At 37.0% G+C, this 21,392-nt stretch overlaps 1 protein-coding gene across 3 annotated transcripts in view; it reads right to left on the minus strand.

Moving 5' to 3' along the window:
- Nucleotides 1-2,251: 2,251 nt before the first annotated feature.
- The window catches only part of LOC132635674 (helicase and polymerase-containing protein TEBICHI), a 32,814-nt gene continuing 13,673 nt past the window's right edge, over nt 2,252-21,392 (minus strand). The window contains exons 14-28 of one of the 3 annotated variants that reach the window (XM_060352156.1): nt 20,750-20,965; nt 18,601-18,819; nt 18,408-18,525; nt 16,697-17,835; nt 16,196-16,393; nt 10,708-10,967; nt 9,346-9,535; nt 9,132-9,242; nt 8,691-9,043; nt 7,578-7,686; nt 7,330-7,467; nt 6,562-6,658; nt 6,153-6,313; nt 4,850-6,054; nt 2,252-2,401 (exon numbers count right to left, since the gene is read on the minus strand). In XM_060352156.1, coding sequence (XP_060208139.1) covers nt 6,255-6,313; nt 6,562-6,658; nt 7,330-7,467; nt 7,578-7,686; nt 8,691-9,043; nt 9,132-9,242; nt 9,346-9,535; nt 10,708-10,967; nt 16,196-16,393; nt 16,697-17,835; nt 18,408-18,525; nt 18,601-18,819; nt 20,750-20,965 — 3,207 coding nt within the window. In that variant the 3' untranslated portion in view covers nt 2,252-2,401; nt 4,850-6,054; nt 6,153-6,254. Of the gene's footprint in view, nt 2,402-4,662; nt 6,058-6,152; nt 6,314-6,561; nt 6,659-7,329; nt 7,468-7,577; nt 7,687-8,690; nt 9,044-9,131; nt 9,243-9,345; nt 9,536-10,707; nt 10,968-16,195; nt 16,394-16,696; nt 17,836-18,407; nt 18,526-18,600; nt 18,820-20,749; nt 20,966-21,392 lie in introns of those variants that run through there. The other 2 variants (XM_060352157.1, XM_060352155.1) reach the window with 2 other exon arrangements.

Here is a 21,392-nt window from a genome sequence, read left to right on the forward strand (position 1 = left end):
CAAAAGGAAGAAGAAAAATCTAAACGTATGCACCATCAGATTTAGGAATTGCTGTTATAGACTTAGATCTTTTTACTTTTTAACCAATCAAATCCACATCTCATTTTGACAACATTAAGATGAAAGTTTGAAGTATTCAATTTGAGAAGGATAGATTAGAAAAATGTCCAGGCTTGCAGAGAAAAACACTTCCATGAGAAGGAATTGAATTTTGAGAAATTGCAAGGATACAAAGGGTAATGAACCCACCAGAGAAGATTTAACAGAAGGACCGGCAAGTTTTCAATATAAAAAAAAAAGGTGACCTTGACCAGGTCAACCGGTTATTTCAATATAAAAAAAAAGGTGACCTTGACCAGGTCAACCGGTTAAGTAAAAATGAGCTTGATTAGAATTCTTAAAATTACGTGTTATAGCTACTTTTAATACATAATTAGTGATACTAACTACATTTTGTTTTAATTATTAATAATAACTAAATACTTTTTAAATTTTAATTAATATAGCTGCACAGTAACTTTCACTTACTGGTACACAAATACACCTAAAATTTAGCACCCTCAATCCCATATCTCCCTTTTAATGGTAACAATATTAATTACTTAATATACATTACCATTCTCTCTCCTGTTTCATAAATTTTGACTTTCTCTATTCTCACTCACTACGCATTTCAAATTTTTCATTTCTCAAATCTCTAAAAATTCTCTCTCTCCTTCGATCAACCACCACCACGACGGGTGGCGGCCGCCCCTCTTTCAAAAAAAAATTGGTTTCCATGATTTCAAGCTTTGTGGACAAATTAAACATAAGAAGGCAATTAACCTTTCCATTTTCTTTTTTATGTGCATGATGTTCCAATTAGAATGATCATTCATTATGGCTATGGGCTTATCTCCCATTGTGGGCAAGTTGTAGCTATAAATGTCAAGACTTTTGGGCTGTGGACTAGTGCCCATAACTTTGGATCGAGTTGCATTTGATCTGTGGCTAGAGTTTTTTTGGGGGTCTAGAGTTTTTTAGGGTTTTGAGAAGATGAAAAATATATGTATTTGTGTATGTTCTACGATATAGTTGTGTATGTTCTACGATATAGCTACCAATTGTTGTGGTTGGTGGTGTATTTATGTAAATTTTTCTATATTTTTGTGTATTTTGTTCAAATTAATTTCATTAGTTCATCTAGTTTCAAATACATGAGTGACGAAAATACATTGTAAGTTTTCTATATATTTGTGTATTTTGTTCAAATAATCCATCAAATACATGTGTGATGTAAATTGGAACTCACACAAATACATGAGATTTAATATAAAAATTCATAGGGTTTGATTGGTAACTTCAAATACATTGATTATGCTATCAAATACATGTGTAAATCAAAACGAAATCAATATTAAAAACTTCAAATGCATTATCGCTAAAATACATGGGTGATGCAAATTGTTACTCACACAAATACATGAGATTTAATATAAAATACATGGGATTTGATTGGAAGCTTCAAATACATTGGTTATGCTATCAAATACAAGGGTAAATTAAGAACGAAATCAATATTGAAAACTTCAAATATATTGGCTGTTGAATGTTTTTAAATTTTTAATTTTTAATTTTTAATTTTTTCTGTTTGAATGTTGAAGATTGGATGGAGGAATAGAAAATGGTTATGGAAAAGTAATCTAAAATCTGATTTTGTGAAAGGGTATGGTAAAAAATATCAATTAATAGCTAATTAAATGATCCCACCGTTATGGCCTTAAAATCAAGGGATGTGTTTTATTTTTGGGCAATTGGCGCGAATGCCCAATGCGCTGGTCTTTAATTTTTGCCCCTGTAATGCGTGGTCTTTAATATTTGCCCTTCTGAGCTAAAAGATAATAAGAAAAAGACGTTATTACCCCTACCATAACATACAAAAACCTAAAAGTTTGTAACGAACCCCAAACATCCAATTAAACCTATCCATCATTCCAACAACAAACCTTTCAATCGTTCCATCGTTCCAACATTTCACCGGAGAAATCTCCATTGATTTTGCTGCTACAACGTCGGAAAAGGTAAATACATAATATATAGCGTTTCAATTGAACGTAATTCAACTCAATTTGATGTTTTATTAAGTTTAGATTTGTTAATATTTGAAAATAATAACAAATCATCTTCTATGAACTAAACAACTGATATTCAGTTGAGATTCAACATTGCGAATCATAATTTTACTCAACAACATAGAATTGATCAAATTTATTGCTTTGTTCTGATTTTGATTAGTTTATACATTCCATTTGATTAGTATACAATGCTCAATGACTTAGAATTGAAATTACAGTAACTTTAGTTGACAAAAAATAATCAGGCAAAGTTCTGAACAAGTATGCCGGAGGAGGCAGAAGTTCGCCTTGCAAAAGAACAAAGTATGCCGTTAGAGTCAAACTTTCATTTTCATAAGCAAAACATCAAGTATACAAGTGTTAAGAACTAGAAAAGTATGCGGGAGGAGGCAGAAGTTTACTTTACAAAAGAACAAAGTATGCTGTTAGAGGCAACTTTCATTTTCATGAGCAAAATAAAAAAGTACACAAGTGTTAAGAACTAGAAATGTATGCCGGAGGAGGCAGAAGTTCACTTTACAAAAGAACAAAGTATGCTATTAGAGGCAGACTTTTATTTTCATAAGCAAAACATCAAGTATACAAGTGTTAAGAACTAGAAAAGTATGCCGGAGGAGGCAGAAGTTCACTTTACAAAAGAACAAAATATGCTGTTAGAGGCAACTTTCGTTTTCATAAGCAAAATAAAAAAGTACACAAGTGTTAAGAACTAGAAATGTATGCCGGAGGAGGCAGAAGTTCACTTTACAAAAGAACAAAGTATGCTGTTAGAGGCAAACTTTCATTTTCATAAGCAAAACATCAAGTATACAAGTGTTAAGAACTAGAAACGTATGCCGGAGAAGGCAGAAGTTCACTTTACAAAAGAACAAAGTATGCTGTTAGATGCAACTTTCATTTTCAAAAGCAAAATAAAAAGGTACACAAGTGTTAAGAATTAGACAAGTCTGCCGGAGGAGGCAGAAGTTCACTTTACAAAAGAACAAAGTATGCTGTTAGAGGCAAACTTTCATTTTCATGAGCAAAACAAAAATTTACGCAAGTGTAAGAACTAGAAAAGTCAGTAAGTAAACTTTAAAGATTCAACAAAGAGAAAACCAAAATGCATATCAAAATCAACTAAAACATATTACGACATTCATAATACGACATTCAAAAAACCAAAATATATACATGGGGAACGAAACTAAAGTTTAAAAAATCATACAAACACTTTAACAAAACACTATAATTTTAAATAAAAAATGATCAATTAAATATAAAAAACTACGAAGACAAAGATATCAATTCAACAAACAACAATTTAACATAAAAACAAATATTGAAACGAGCAAAAGATCCAAATTTGTACCTAAATTTTAGAATAGATAAGACAGACACAAAACAGAGGAGGAACGAAGAAGCAAAAAAAGAAAAGAAAAGGGCAAATGACGAAATAGAAAGGGTTTTAATGGGGTAAGGGTAATTTCGTCAAAAAACTTTCATTAAATAGGCGGCAGGAGCAAAAATTAAAAAAGGCATAAATGAGGGGCAAAATATAAAGACCAGCCCAAAAGAAGGGCACTCCGCGCAAAAAAAAGTTTATTTTTTACTGTGTTACTATGTATTTATAAGCATCAAATACATCCGAAAAAATACCTTAATTTGGGAAAACATAGCTACAAATGGTAATTTTTAAAAGGTAGCTATAAATGATAGGAAACTACTAAAAGGTAGTCATTTTGCTAATTTTACCAGAATTAAAAACCTAGAGTATAAATATTAAATATCTGAAATTTTTTATATTAATACATGCATACATATAAATACTCACATTTCATATTCAAAATTCAAATTTTTTGTTTCCCTTCCCCCCCTCCCTCGATCTTCTTCTTCCTTTTTACCGGTGAGGAGGGCTCATCAGCACTTGTTAACTTCGAAAAAAAAATTGTATATACACCACAAAGGCACACCTTGAGATGTGAACGTATATTTATTACTTTTCTTTGCGTGGATAGTCCTTCATTCGGGGTGGTCTTGAATTTTTGTCCTTCAAATTGATGGTCTTTAAATTCTGCCCCTCAAATTAGTGGTCTGTAATTTTTGCCCTCTGTCTTTGCAAATTCTACCGTAAGGCAAAATTTTGCAAATTTGTCCATACAAATACTGCCTTGCAGTGAAACTTACAAAGGCAGAAGACAAAAATTAAAGACCACCCCCAATGAAGGACAATCGTGCAAATTGCCCTACTTATTAGGCACCCTAAGACAAAAACGAGTTGGGTTGCATGAAGTACCACTACTATAAATTATCCACTAGAAGTTAATACGAATAGTCACCACATGAAGGAAGAAATTTATTTTGAAGGAATGTTCTGTGTCAAATCATATTGCTTTACTTTTAAATTCCTTAAATCTTTTCTGAAAGACGGATTGCCTATATTTCGAATCATTAAAAATCTAAGGAACTTTCCATTTAACAATGTCGGTTTTGGGGGGTGGCTAACCTTCCCATTACGCATAAAATTAGAGCTCAAAAACCACGTTAATAAGGGTAGATCATGGGGGTCTGAAGCCAACAGTGTTTTCTATTTGTATTAGTTCAATGTTTTCAAGAACAACTAGTAACTCTTATTTTCTTTTTGAGTTCTCCCACCAATCTCTTGGTTGACACTATTCAATCTCTGCTAGGTACAGAAACATCAGCAATCTGGAATAAAGCAAAAATAGACTTCAGTTATTCTGGATTCGACTTACCATCAAAACTCCTCTGATTGTCTCTAGTTGTCGCGTATCACAGCAACTTCCAATGAGGTCTTCCAAGCAATGAGAACAGCCTTTCGGGTGTGCTCTATATTTCCAAATTTGACTGCCAGGAAAGTTGCTAACACAGCTGCATGCCTTCAGATCCCAACCCCCTGAGATTGTTTTGTCTCTACCCTCTGCTAACAATGTGACAGGATGTGGATCTTCCATGGCCCAGGCTGTTCTTCCATAAGAGAGCCAAAAATACAGCAATTTAACTTTCTCAAACACCATTAACGAATTCCACATGCAACAGATGTCAGGGAATATACAGCAGAAAATGCACCAGAAGACATTCAATATCCTCGCATGGCAATTCATAGAAACCCGAAATGTTCCTGGAGATCCGCATCGACTAAACTTTGAGGGCTTAGACAATGGAAAAGTATTTATCCTATGCCCATTGCTTCCCCGGAAATTTTCTTTTTCCCTTGTTTTTTGGGCTTTAGGGGACCAATAAATGCATTGGAACCATTCATTGCCCGACTAAAGAGCATGAGACACACCACAAGATTCGTAGCCCAGGGCCAACACAAGCTTGAATAACGAATATGGCTCCACTAGGATTTGAAACTTAAGCATCAAGCATTCAGCACCTACAAATCTTCCGCCACTTGGACTACTCCTTGGTTCTCTGGATATGTATTACCCTGCCATTAATTGACACTTACAATATTACACTTCACTATTAAGCATCGCTTTCTCTGAGTTTCTCTGAGCACATTCCCCTCTAAGTTGCTTGTCGGCTTACAACACGGTGAAGCAGCATGCTCAGGAGACAATAAGGAAAATCTCATCAGCAGAGTCTTGATATCTCATGCTCTCAAAATATTGAAAAGCGGCCTTGGTTCTGAGCTCCCTCATCACAATATTACTTCATATCATAGTTTAAAAAAATTATCAGAGCACCAACAAGGGCAGATTTTGTTCAATAAAGTGAAAAGTCCCTTCCTCTGTCCTTCCCACTTCCTTCAAGTAACCTGATCCATCAATCAGATCCTTTTCTTGTACAGAAGTTGTGAGATTATGAAACACGCCAACAAAGAGTGCATTATAACCTTGACGAGCAGCTAATCCACACGAAATTATACCGTTGCATGCCATGCGAACATCATTGTTTGGTCTGTTAGATAAAGACTGTCCAGTTTGAGAGGAAACTGCTTCACCAAAATAAAGATAATAGTCAAAATTAAAATGCCATGCAGATAGCATAAAGTGTATTAACAATAAAGACACCCGAGAATTTTCAGGTTACCTGAAAATAACTGCTGTTGATACTGTTCGAACAGCATGAAGCAACTGATAGTTTTAAAATTTACCAACAAATGTCCACATTTAAACCTATTCATTCTCTGGCCTAGAAAGGCTCCAACGATCCCCATGTGCTCCCAATCTTCAGTTTCACATGCAGTGGGACTGACAGACAAAACCGTAAGAACTACTATAAGTACAAATTTCAAGAAGAATATCAATTCTACCAGAGGGAAAAAGTACAATAAAGAACAACATAAGATCATTTAGTCCACCAAAAGGTTTAACTTAGGTTAAGCCAATCAGGGGATCTTCCACAGCATCCCCAAGATAATCCTCCAATTGACAAACCTCAGATAAACTAGAACTTAAGATCCGGACGGGCATTTATTTAGTTTGCTATGACCCCTTACCAAGAAGAGAAACAGCGTTTTCCATGCTCGTCTGCAACAACAATCCAGCTTCCTTTGCAACAGAAGGATCAGCCTCAAGTACTAATTCATCATGAACCTTAGCAATGTCCAAAGTAAGTGATCAATATCTAACCAAACAAACTCAAATGCAAATGTAAGCAAATAGCTTCAGGAACTAAGAGGGAGATGAGATATAGACATTTCTGTCCTCCCACTAGAGACTCTAAGTACTTCCATAACAAGAATACATGAAATTTCTCATAGAATCATCCAAACAGTATAAACAAACAATAGTTCGTAACAATATTGAAAATTGTTACTCCTTTCGCATTATTGTGATACATTTGACAAGCACGCAAGTTTACCAATTAACTAGAACTGTATCAGTATAATAATTGAAATCATTTAGTTGAAACGATCAAATAAGTATATATATTTTAATTCCAATTTGAACTCCTGAACTTTTGATATTCTCATTGTAATAAAACTCATACAAGTGTGTTAAACATTCTCGGACATCCCAAAATGAAGAAACCTAAATAGGAACAGAGAGTAATGACTATGAGCAATTGAACCACAACATAAGCTGTTACTGTAAAAGAATGCGGACTGCTTTATCTCCTCCTTTCTTTAAAGACAAACAAGTGCTTTCTGAAAGTACCATAAACGGACTAATTGGGGGTGTGAATAGTCAGTGTCATAATTGAAAACAGATGAAGAACCAAGTGAAAGATTTTCTGTTCAGGAAGAGAATACTCGAAAACTAACCTGTAAAATGATCCGACAACGTCCTTTAAGCACATGAAACTTTTCATGAACCGCAGAATGGGATGGAGACTTCTCAAAATTATCAAGCACAGAGTGGATGCTTGTCATTGCAATCTTGATAATGTCTGCAGCTGACCCCTAATTTTAGGCATAGAGACAAAAAGGCAATGATAAATGGGGAAATAAAGAAGGTAATTGATTGAAGAAAGGAAGGATGGTGGAAGGAGCGGAAAAGAAAGCAAAACTACCTGGCAGATAGAATTCACAGCTTGCCTCTGAGCTTTGGACTTTTCCTTACTGTCTCCGAAATTTATTTTTGCCAAGAAACGCTTTCGTCCCTTGAGGGTCTCTATATAACTGCATCACAAAAGCAAGGAGGAAAACTATTCAAGAAAATACCAATACAATAGGTTGTACATGTAATGAAAATTAATAACGTGTGACTGCACCAACTACAAAATATGAGTAACTTGGAAAGAACGAAGCTCAAGCTATTAAAAGAAAGCACAGTTGCAAAGCCACTCATTTTCAGTTTTAAGCGGATAAACATGGCCATCAACAATCTGTGTGCAACATATGAGGCCTAGCAACCACCAGCAATGTTTTATAAAACAACACAACATGTATAATATGGTAGACATGACATGATCATCCGATTTCCAGCCTGAACTGAGAAAAGTCATGTCAACATCTATCAACGAAGGAATCATAACATTACTCCTAGGTGTAATGACTCGAGCGCATGATGTAATAACTTCTAGGTGTAATGACTCGAGTGCATGATGTACGACCAGAAGGCTATAAGGAGAAAAGGCAATAGGAAGATTTAAGAGATGGAAGAAAAGATATATAATAAAGAGATAGAGAAAGAGGGAGAGATAGAAAGAAATAAAGAGAATGAAATGGAGAGACGGAGAGAGAATAAGAACAAGAGGCATAATATAAAATCTAAAAGATGAATACAATAATCCATAAAAAGATTCCTAGAATGAGAAGATCCCCCACTTGACGTATAGGAATCAGATACTGCGGCAGTCGGCAGGCATGAACAAGGATGGAACGAGGGTTTCTGTGATTGCTGGCAGGCACAAGGCAAAACATGGAGTGATATTACCACCACTAACTAGATCTATACAAGCTTAACACGAAAAAGAGGGAGGAAAGACCACGTAGTAAACATCAAACAAAAACCTATAGTGCCTTGATTTTAGGAGGATCAAATCAGTTTCAAGTACTTCAAACCAAAAAATATTTTATCTGCATCTAATACATCATAATGAAATAGAAGAAATAAAGAAACTATAAGCAGAAAACTAATTATTAAAAAATGGTGAAACTAACTTTTACTAAATTGATCTTACCCTTTCTCACGGCAGGATGTAACTGCTTCCTGTAGCCAGGAAGCAACACCAGGAAAGGATCTTTTAAAGCTTTCTATTCTTTCAGCTGCTTCATCTGAACTACAATCGATTTGATCTGCAAGGCTCTTAGCTCCCATTCCATAAAGAATGCCGTAAACCAACCTTTTAGTTTGATCCCGCTCCCCTTGACTCACAATAGACTCTGTTTTACCTGTCCATTTTGCAGCAATCATGGTGAAGACATCACCTTGGGGTTCACTAAGCAGCTCGATCAACGAGGAATCTTTAGAGAAATGAGCCATCAATCTTAGTTCTATCTGGGAATAATCTGCTGTTAACAGTAACCAATTCTCCTGCAAAAGAGCAAATAAAATATTTAACTGAAACCATCCGAAAAGAGAATTTCGCATAAAAAGTAACTTAAGATTACCCAAGAGATACCTGAGTAGATACAAAAAAATCACGCGCATTGATCTTATAATTATTGACATCTAGCGGACAAATGTCTTTATCCTCGTTATTCATTTTGAAGTCAACCATATGTTCAACACACTAGATAAAAAAAATAAAAAATAAAAATTAACCAAACATAGGTTATATTATCTTTGAGAGGATGACACAGTAATAACAATGAAATAATGGAATAAAAAGGAACCTGAAGATTTGGTTCCTCCATTGACAGTCGCCCTGTTGCTGTTGACGTCTGGAGCCAATGACCATGCAGTGTGTACCTCTGTGTCCTCATAGATAGTCTAGCAAGTGAGCAAATTGACCCCAATGTACAATTCAAGAGTTTTGCTAGGGTGCGGTGCTCTTTAATTATAGGAACTATTGGATGTTCATTCCTGAATAAAAGGGGAACAACGTCAATCCAGAGACGTAAAAGGTCAAAACAGAAACAGTAAAATAAAAGTTACATAGATATGCAATACCTACTGCATATCCTACAATATAGCTAAATATGATCACCAAAAAGTAGGAATTACCAGAGAATAGAACAGGAAGACACCAAAAAGTAGGAATTACCCAATGAAAACCCACCATAGTGTATCGAGCTTTTTGTTTATAACATGTCAACAATCAGGAAGACACCATGGAATTCAGAACAGAGCAATGAACATGCGTAGCCATTAATAATCAAAGCGAACAAGGTAATGGAAACATTGATGCTCTAGAAAGCAAGAAAATTACATAATGGATTTGTTGAAAAGGCCATCAGCTTTGGTTTTCTAGTTGGAGCAGATGGTACTTCTCATCTAACTACCAGACATCAGAAGTACAACGTCACATATTGCTCGAACAAACAACAACTATTGTGCCTGAACCCGAACTGTTTGCGGTCTGCCATATGAATCATCAATATATATTTCTACACTCAAAACTTTCTCTGAAAACAAAACCAGGGGTTCTCTAACACCAGAGGTTCTCCAAATTTTCAACTGAAATACTAATCTCTAACAAACTAAAAGAACTGCAATCAAACACCAGACCTAATATAAGTGTACCAAACGTAACTAAGTCTACAGGTTCATTCTGTAGACACAAGTTTCTATGTTCTTTCCTTGGCCCAGTTGTTTGTTCCTCTTTGTCTAGGCTGTCTATTATGACTACACTAAATATCCACATATACGAGACCAAACCAAAACACTAGTGGTGTGACAGTGAATCTGGCCCTGGCCAAAGGTTCTCTTCACTTCTTCTGTTGGGGTGGGTGGGATCTGACGGATTGTTTAGGAAGTATAGATAAAGTGGACAACACAATTAACTATGGAAGAAGCTAAACCAAAATGACGCAAAACCTTGTGCTTTAACAATGCAACCAGGCCCTAGCTAAAGGTTCTTTCTTTTTACTTCTTTTGTTGGGATGGGGTACGTGATGGATAAATGAGCATAGATAACTGCATAAAACATATTCATGCAGTAGGAGAAGGTCAGAGTTGAGTGCCACCGAGTTTCAAGTGAAACAGAAAATAACTTCCTTCAATGGGATTATATTAACAGAAAAATCTTTAAGTACCTTAGCAAATCCAAGCAATGCTTATCGGTACTAGGGTGCTGTTTTCCTTTTTTACGTCCTTCTGGAATAGGAAGCTGTAGATGCCCATAGAGTACATTCGCAATTTCTGCTGCTGTGTACAATGAAAAAGTCATGCCAGCCAACTTGTAAGCTTCCTTTTCCAGAATCTTCAGCTTTCTTCCCAGAATTTGTCGTGCCTGTAGGCATCCTTCCATGTCAACGCCTATTCCGCAGAGCTCCATGTCTGCAAGAACATTGACCTACAAGATAAACACAGATATCAATGACTTCAAACCTAGAGAATGACATGGCTTTGACAAGTAATGGAAACTCCCCTGGGGAGAATATTTGAATCATTGTTCTCCAAACAGGAATGAAGGGATTGTAATACTTTCTAGTATAAAAGCTTGAGATATTTAGAAAAAGAAGCAGTTCTATTTTTCTTGAGAACCAAACTGGTACCAGTAGCATCTGTTGATTTGGTATTAATGATTAAGATTGAGATGTTGATTTGATATTGATGATTAAGATTGATAGCTTAATTTTAGGAATATATTGTATTGATGTAAATGATTAGGAATTGATTGTGTAATATTGTCTTTCCTTATTTAGTCTTAGAACTCATGTATAAGTACCCATTCTTATGGATTGTATATTCATTCAGAAATACAAGAAGCCCTTTCTTCTTGCTAAAAATCTTCATGGTATCAGAGCCATTGCTGCCTTTTTGAGGTGAGTTTTCTCCCTCGCAGCACTAGGGTTCCGTGTTTTATCAAAGAGGTCGAGTTTTTCTCTCTCTTTGTGGTTGTCCGCGCAAAAAACTCCTCCAGTTCAGTTCGTTTCTAGATTATTTTTCTCTGTTGGGGTTGCTGGAACATTTTGAGCCTATCCCTATCAGTTTTGTTTTTTTTTCGATCACCGGAATTAGGATTCCGGCGTGGCAGCCAACTTTCCGGCGATTTTTTTCTGGAATTTTTTTTTCCAGTTTTCGGTTCGTAGGCCTATTCTAACCCTTCCCATCCAGATAATATGGGTGACACTACTTCTGGAGAGACTTTGTCTCAAGATGAAGTTCAACATCTTCGCCGTCTTCTGAACAAACTTGACTCTTCTAGTGTTGCTAGCTCCAATTATGTGCAGTCAGGTATTGCTTTTAATGTTCAGCTTAATTGTTGGATTATTGATTCTGGTGCGAATAGACACATGACAGGCTCTTCTAAAGGCCTTCAAAATTACTCTCCTAGTCCCAAAGGGGATTATGTCAGAATAGCCAATGGCTCCCTAGCCCCTGTCTCTGGAACAGGTTCAATGTTTTGTACTCCTGATATTACCTTATCATCCATTCTTCATGTGCCTGATTTTCCTATTAACCTATTATCTGTTAGCGCTATCACCAAAGTACTAAACTGTAGTGTCAAATTCTTCCCTGATTATTGTGTTTTTGAAGACCTTCATACAGGGAAAAAGATTGGCAGTGGTAGATTGCATGATGGCTTATATTTGATCGATGGAACTCGAGACTCTGGTCAGGCCTTTTTTGTAGGAAATAAGGATGTCAACCGAGATATAATACAGTGGCATAGACGGTTGGGACACCCATCTTTTTTTGCTTTAAAAAATTATACCCTGGTTTATTTTCTAGAACTGAGTTTGAATCTTTGTCTTGTGATGCATGTGAATATGCCAAGCACACTAAAAACTCTTATCCTCTGAGTGACAATAAAAGCACAATTCCCTTTTCGACTATTCATTCTGATGTCTGGGGTCCTACTCAAACACTTTCTTTATCTGGTAGTCGATGGTTTGTTACTTTTATCGATTGTTGCACTAGAATGACATGGGTATATCTGTTAAAAGCCAAAAGTGAAGTTTTCTCCTGTTTTAAGTCATTTCATAAGATGATTTGTACTCAGTTTGAGGCTAAGATAAAGATATTTCGAACTGACAATGGCACAGAATACATGGATAAAACTTTTGGAGCTTACTTGGAGTCTTTTGGGATAATCCATCAAACTAGTTGTCCATATACTAGTGCACAAAATGGGGTTCCTGAAAGAAAAAATAGGCATTTGTTAGAAGTAGCAAGATCCCTTTTGTTTACCATGAATCTGCCAAAGCCTTACTGGGGGGATGCCATTCTAGTAGCTGCCTACCTCATCAATAGAATGCCACTTAAAACTCTTAATTTCCGAAGTCCTTTAGAAGCTTTAAAGGGTAAAAATGACTACACTGTTCCTCCAAAGATATTTGGGTGTGTTTGCTTTGTTCACGCTAGGAACTCTGGGAAACTTGAACCTAGAGCTCTTAAATGTGTCTTTATTGGGTATTCTCCAACACAGAAAGGGTACAAATGTTATCACCCTCCTTCTAGGAGATTCTTTGTCAGTATTGATGTTACCTTTCGGGAATCTGAGCCCTATTTCAGTATTACACCATCACCTCTTCAGGGGGAGAATTATAAGGAAGAAGAGATGGTTTTTCCTAGTTCTATTGTTGAAACTATTGCCACAAGGGAAAGTGAAATTGGAGAAAGAATTCAGGGGGAGACTATTGAAACTACTGTCATAAGAGAAAGTGAAATTGGAGAAAGAATTCAGGGGGAGACTGTTGGGCGTTTGGATAGGCCTGATTTGATAACTTACTCAAGGAGAAATAGAGCAGAAGAAGTCATCATGCAACCTGCCGAAGCCGAACCTTCTTCTTCTGGTGAGTTATCTATACTTCCTAATGAGTTAGATTTGCCTATTGCTCACAGGAAAGGAGTCAGATCTTGCACTAAACACCCTTTATCCAACTTCGTTTCCTATAATTCTTTATCTCCCTCCTATAGAGCCTTTGCCTTGTCTATTTCTTCTGTGTCTATTCTCCAGAATTGGAGGGAAGCTTTTGCAGATTCTAAGTGGAAGCAAGCTATGATGGAAGAAATGAAGGCTTTATCAAAGAATGAGACTTGGGAACTTGTCGCATCACCACCAGACAAGAAGTTGGTTGGTTGCAAATGGGTCTTCACTGTAAAACATAAAGCTGATGGTTCCATTGAAAGGTTCAAAGCAAGATTGGTGGCTAAAGGATTCACTCAGACTTTTGGAGTGGATTATCAAGAGACATTTGCTCCTGTTGCAAAAATGAATACTATTAGAATTCTTCTATCTTGTGCAGCTAATCTTGACTGGGACTTGCAACAGTTTGATGTGAAGAATGCATTTCTTCATGGAGACTTAGAAGAAGAGGTGTACATGGAGATTCCTCCTGGTTTTGGTACTGAACAAAGTCAAGGAAAGGTATGCAGACTGAAGAAAGCCTTGTACGGATTGAAGCAATCTCCTAGAGCTTGGTTTGACAGATTCTATAAAGCAATGATCTCCTTTGGTTACCAACAAAGCAATGCGGATCACACCCTCTTTATACGACATTTAAAGGGTAAACTCACTCTTCTCATAGTTTATGTTGATGACATAGTAATGACAGGAGATGACAAAGAGGAGATGACCCGATTGAAGAAGTTGTTGGCACAGGAATTTGAGATCAAGGATCTAGGAAAATTGCAGTACTTCTTGGGAATTGAAGTTGCTAGATCAAAAAGAGGAATCTTTATTTCTCAAAGAAAGTATATTTTGGATCTCTTGAAAGAAACAGGTATGACAGGTTGCAAACCAGCAGAATCACCCATTGAAAGCAATCACAAACTACAAAGCGGAGTTGGAAAGTCAGTTGATAAAGAGAGATATCAGAGGCTGGTTGGAAGACTCATTTATCTCTCTCACACTAGACCAGACATAGCCTATTCAGTCAGCCTAGTGAGTCAGTTTATGCATGATCCTCGAGATCCTCATATGCAAGCAGTCTTTCACATTTTGCGGTATCTGAAGTCTGCTCCAGGAAAAGGTCTACTTTACTCCAGACATGGTCACCTCCAAATAGAAGCCTTTACCGATGCAGATTGGGCTGGATCTTTAGATGACAGAAGGTCTACATCCGGTTACTGTACACTCGTAGGAGGAAACTTGGTCACTTGGAGAAGCAAGAAGCAAAGTGTAGTTGCTAGATCAAGTGCGGAGGCAGAATATAGAGCTATGGCCCAGGTTGTTTGCAAACTTTTGTGGTTACAAAAGTTACTAGAAGAATTGAGATTGTCTGAAAAAAGGAAACTTTCCTTGTATTGTGACAACAAGGCTGCAATCAGTATAGCTCGAAATCCAGTCCAGCATGACCGAACAAAGCACGTTGAAATTGATGGACACTTCATCAAAGAAAAAGTCACGGGTGGTGTCTTGATTTTATTCCACGTGTCATCAGAAAAACAACTAGCTGATGTGTTTACTAAAGGCCTCAACAAACGGACTTTTCATACACTGGGGGGGAGTGTATGAAAAGTCAAAGATGTGCGACATCTTTGCACCAACTTAAGGGGGAGTGTTGATTTGGTATTAATGATTAAGATTGAGATGTTGATTTGATATTGATGATTAAGATTGATAGCTTAATTTTAGGAATATATTGTATTGATGTAAATGATTAGGAATTGATTGTGTAATATTGTCTTTCCTTATTTAGTCTTAGAACTCATGTATAAGTACCCATTCTTATGGATTGTATATTCATTCAGAAATACAAGAAGCCCTTTCTTCTTGCTAAAAATCTTCAGCATCTAAATATACAAAGGAGGAGATGAAGGTGAAAGCATTCTTAACAGTGAGATAAGCCTTCTTCCAGACAAAGATACTTCAGGTCATTGCATATACTCTATTTAAAACTACGAAACTGAAAAAATATATGTTCCGACAGATTGTTCTATCAAATAGAGAGTGAACAATAGATGTTACACATCTGCAATGCCTCGATGGATGCTTTTTCAGTTCTTCATACTACTTTAAAGAAAGCAAATTTCTTGATGCAACACCCTATAAGGTACAAAGATACACGTATTACTTTCCTTTTTCCAACTGACAGGTACTTGGCCTTTAAGGCTCATGCCAGCTTATTCTGCCTCACCTAAGAAAGAGAACAAAAATGATAGAATAACACATAACATATGTCAATTTTCTTCTAAAGTTGATTTCTTGGATAAAATTTAGAATTCATCAGACAATCCAATTCTTTGTCTTCTGCTAGGCAAGCATTAAAATACTTGGAAAAGATCAACTTTTCTATGGACAATAATTTAGTTATAGCAAAGGATTCAATTCTGCCATAGCAACCGGAAGAAAGTTGCAAAAAGTTGGGGTCAGCTCCACTTTTCTAAGATCCTGGATGTGGCAGTAACGAATTAACTTGTTACACGTTTGACCAGTTACTGAGTTGGATAGCTATGACGCCCGCATAGCAAGGACAACAGAAAAAACTTGCGCTTCCCCTATTTTGCAGGATTTAATCTCAATCAGTCAAAAGTTAGATTGAAAGATGAAATCCACCTTCGCAATGATTTCTAGAAGGGATTAAAATATTGTAGGGTTGCAATAGAAATGGATCACATGCAAATATATTTTACCAATGGCATTTCAGTTGCTCCAAGTGCCTCAACAAGTCCTTCAGAAATGACTAGTTTCCATAAAACAGAACACAAGGCTCGTGTTTGTGCTACTCGACGACAACAACCATTATGAGCAACTTGTCGCATCTGATTCTTCCATCTACCGTTTCGATTAGCGGCAGCAGCAGCCTCAATGGATAACCTTTTCTTCACTTCCTGCAGGAACACAGCAAAGGAAATGTTTTAGACACTAATGCACTTATAATCATCAATTGTTCAATGTGCCACTACCAATCACAATAGTATCATCAGATATTGAAACCTATAAGATGATGATCCAGCAGTGGATATTCCAGGACAACAAAAGGCTAGATTATCTAGTTCAGTGATAACTTAGCAACAGTGTTTCATAGACCTTACAAAGGGAAACAAAAGCAGCACTCAGTATAACAGCAAAAACTTCTATGCGAACAAATGTATAATATGTTCGAGCTGATAATTACGAGACATTAGAGTTACCTTTTCTATACTAGGGTTAGAACCTTTCTCCTCATCAGGCCAGAGGATCCAAGCTACTATACACAAGTCAATTGCATCTTGAACGGGAACAGGAGACAACAGATAGCAATTGTTGTCAATTAGATCCACACCAAGAGATTTGACCAAAAGACTCAAGCCACCAGATCTCTGAACTGAAACAGTAGGATGCTTGAGTACCTGAATCTGAACTTTTAAGTTCCATGTAAACTTTTTTATATCTTTTTTCCTCATTATGGTACTAATTCTATTCCAGCGTTGTATTGCTATCTCCCACTGAAGCTTTGGTGGTAGAGCATTCCCAATATCACCACCGGTAATGGGCGATGATTGGCTATTCTTTCTGCTTTTGGACCAAAATAAGTCCCTCGGAAGATTTACATAATAGACAGGAGAATCTTCCCAACAAATGGCTATGCCATATATTTCAAATGGGGCAATGCTGTTCAGTGCAGACTTTTTGCTGAAATGGACATCAAAATAGAACTCCCCAGCAGCTTCCCAGAGACCCAGGAATGAATCAAATCCACCAGCCACAGCAGTCGCATTCATAGGACCCTTCTCTGTTGTTTCTTTGACTCTTCCATTACATATCTCAGCTCCTTTGCAGTGTTGTTCCCCAACAGGATTATGATTTTCACAGGTACCACCTCCTTCGATGCCCTTAACTCTTAAAGTTGGATAAGGGGAAGTCTCTGTATTATCAATATGATGAGTAGTTTCATTAACTTCACCGCTACGATTAGATCCTTCTATATCAAATACCACTTTGTCAGCAACTCTTTTCCCTTTTGCATTTTCTGCTCCTGCATCAGGAATAGTGATATTGACCTCCTTACTTCTTTCTTGGGGTAATGTCGGAAGGACTTGATTCGTGTTCTCCCGGCTAACAAAGCTATTAGTTGACCCTTCTGCAGAGGAGGTACTAGCTTCTTTGTGAGCATTATGTCCAGCAGCAGTAGATATGACAGGCTGGGCAAGCGTTGGAACATCAAGTCCAAGCGACCTGAATGCTGAGAATGCGGCAAGCCTTGCTTCCTCAGCTTTATCAAGAACAATCTTGCGTGCACCATTTTTTATCTTTTTCGCAACTCCTAATTGGATCCTCCGTTGTGCAGAACCTTCCATAGTTGATAAAACAATTTTCCCAATTAACAGACAAATACACAATCATTTAGCATGGCTACCCATGAATCTTAAATCACTGGAGACTTGATGAGCATAAATGAAAATGTGAAGGAATGTCAGCAGAAGCAATAAGGGGGATAGCGGAAATATGCATGCCACCAGAAGTACAATATATTGAAAAGCGGTTTCTTGCTTAAACGGAAAGTGGACACTGTAGTGTTACATCAAATGAATAAGAGCAAATTAGTCCGGCATGCTATGAGGAAACGGGAACGGTAGAAGGAAGAAGCATACTGAAGCAACAAGAATGATGGTGACATTACATTTCTCAACGTCTGTTGCTTGTTATAATATGTAATAAACCTTGCAGAACCATATGAACAGTGAGTCATAAGCATCATAGTATACTATTTCCACATTGCTTCTCCAATGTAGGGATGTCAAAGGCAGATAGACCAGTCCACGGATAAACAAAGAAAGTAACAGTCTCCATCCAGCACATGAAGCATTCTCATAAAGGTAAGTAACAGGCCACCAACGAGGTCCCAAATCATCGTACACTCACCTTGGTCAGCCCATGATGAAGACTCAAAAAGTACTTTGACAATCTCAGGAACTGATGCTTCAGCAATTGCTTCAGGTGTTCGGAAACCAGCTTTATACAGTGCTCGAGCTCGGGAACCCTGGTGACTTCTCATTAGTTCTAAAGAACTTAACCAAAATAAATAGAAACATAAAGGGAAGAGGAACTTAGTTACCTTAACATATGGAATGGTGGTGAGCTCTACAATCTCTGCCCTCACTCCAAATGAGACACGATTTTGGAACTTTGATACTAATCCTTCAAGGTCATGCCAACCAAGCCTCTCACAAAAAACAGAAACCATGGAAGCAAACCTTCCAGCATTTTCTTGTAAAGCCTGAACCATACCCCTTGCGACCTTAAATGCATCACAAACCTCGACAACTGGCACTTCCTTCATCCCATAATGAGACACTTGGAATTAGGAGGACAATTACAAGACTACTTCTCAAGCATCGAGGAGCAAGATATGACTCAGTGGGAGTCAAGCATCGCAACAGACAATTAAGTGCAGATACAAAAATTGATAAAATTCGCTTGAACCCAAACACATAAAGGAGGAGATATATACATAAAAAGAAATAATATATCAACAATTAGCTAGAGAAAAAAGTGTTGAAGGAGTAAAAAGATGCAAATCATCGAGTTCAGTACTTGCAGGTGCTATAAGTAAGAGAATAGGAAAGATATTTTGAAGACTAAAAGATTTTAGGAATACACAGCTATTTATAGAGGTAAAACACAAGACACATTGTAATACCCCTACCCAAGCATATTTTAATCATCAAAGTAATGTATGGAACCCCGAAAGATGATAATTTAAGTAACATGAGAATGATATTTTATCTTTTTGGTTTCACACAAGGAAAATCATATTATTTCTATAGGACATAACCGCACAACACATGTGGCCTTTAGATATTAAGGCGACAATAAGAATTTGATATAATATGTTGTCGGATATTTTACCTTCTCACAACTGAGGTATAAAGAGAAATCTATTAATTCATATCTATTATTCGAATGTAAGATAATGAATACAATCTGGTAGTGTAGTAGTCAACCCTTTCTCCAATTTGCTCCAATAAATTCAATTTTCATTGGTAGGAATTATGTCTCCAATACCGGCGAGTTTTGCGAATGACTCGGGCAGGAAACGATGGAAGGATGAGTCCGGTCGAGAATCGATGTGTTTTTTATGGGTGGGGCCCATAGGTTTGCGTTAAGCCTGGATGATCATCCAACTGAACAACTTCCAAGTCAACCTTCTTTGCTCAAGTGCTTCTCTTCTCTGAGAGCACATGCTCTCCCATTGGGAATTTTGACATCCTTGTAACACTGAAGGGCTCTGGCGCTCTAAACCAAAGAATGGTCTATTTCACTCTCCTGGATGAAGTCAGTGCTCAACTCCGCGGGTTTTTCTCAGTCCAATCCGAGGACTCCCCTTCTGAAGGAAGCTTGCAAAGGGCTGAATGAGGGTATAATACTAGTCATGTTGATTTGTATTATCTGATTTTGATCAGATGGGATCTAATCTTATCAGATAACTTAGGAAAGTTTCATAGTTGTATAAATTAGATATAGATTGGAATTATCCCTCAATTCTGGACTATCTAGAATCAAGGGGACTACTTTCCTTCTGGACTATCTAGAATCAAGGGGACTACTTTCCTTTTTTACTGGTTTGTTTTCTCCTATGAATTGTATACTTTCGAAAGAATAGAACATACTATCCATATACCAAAACTTTCATGCTCTAAGAGTCAGGCTCATCCCAATTCTTGGTTATTCAGACTCCAGTTGTCATGTTGGAGGCTTCTCTTGTCATTTTCCCTGTTAATATTACATTTCGGGCTATGTCCTATTTCTACTTATATGTAATGCACTCCGTAGAAGCTCCATTGACTCATTCTGGTATATGTCTACACATTTGGTATTGTAATTGGGCTGTCTCTCGTCAAAACTTATTCAGCTATGTGATGCCTTCACGCAATTCTATGATATGCTCACGTTTTATATTCAGTTGATATAACAGGAAAAAGTGTTCGCGCGGGAGCGCCAAGCCTGTTGGGTGCCGGTCGTGCACCCTTAATTGGGTCATGACTCACATGATAATTGTCCAATACGAGACAATATCTCACATAAGAATATAACTCTTTCAATATTTTTTTTACATTCTACCACTAAAACATTTGATTCTAACAGCAGTATTCGCAATAAAGCATAATAAGCGTGTTCTATACTGCAACTATGAATTCAATGAAGAAGAAGAGGTGAGAGAGAGGGCTACAGTAGTGTCTGACATTCATTTCAAAGAAATTTACCTGCACGAGCCTTGACAGTATAAGAGCCACAAAGAATCTCCTACAGACGCGAAGCATGTGCTCATCTGAAAGCATATGGTCATTCAGAGATCTATTATCCAACTTTCCCTGCAACCCTTTAGTACCAGCCTTTGACCTATACGATGTACGAACTGGAGCACCATGAGCCATTCGCATCAAAAAGGGTTCTTGAACTCCAACCCGATTGCCAACTGACTGCACATCAAAACGCAGAGCACACAAATATCTCCATCACACTAATCCTGATTGTAGGAACAAATTTATTTCTCTCTTTTTTTTTTTTTCCGAGGTAAAGAAATAATGTCAGGAAATAATCATATTAGTAACCAAGCACAAACTGATGACCTCAAATCTTGGCATGCCACCTTATAGCAAACGAAAGCAGTCTTGAAGCATTAAAATCACTTTGAACATTAACTGATTAACTATTCAAGCTAAAGTATTCAATTAGCATAGACTATGGAGAACTTAAAACCAAGTGACCAATCATTAAAATACATGTTCCTGTTGAAGAAACATTTTCTTTTCTTTGTCTAGTAGTTCTTGAGGTGATAAGATATTTCAGGGCAGAGAAAGAAAACAGAAACTCCATATTTTACCCGTTAACCTAGCATCCTAGTTG

This window comes from Lycium barbarum, chromosome 4, assembly GCF_019175385.1.
Source record: "Lycium barbarum isolate Lr01 chromosome 4, ASM1917538v2, whole genome shotgun sequence".
Lineage (NCBI taxonomy): Eukaryota > Viridiplantae > Streptophyta > Magnoliopsida > Solanales > Solanaceae > Lycium > Lycium barbarum.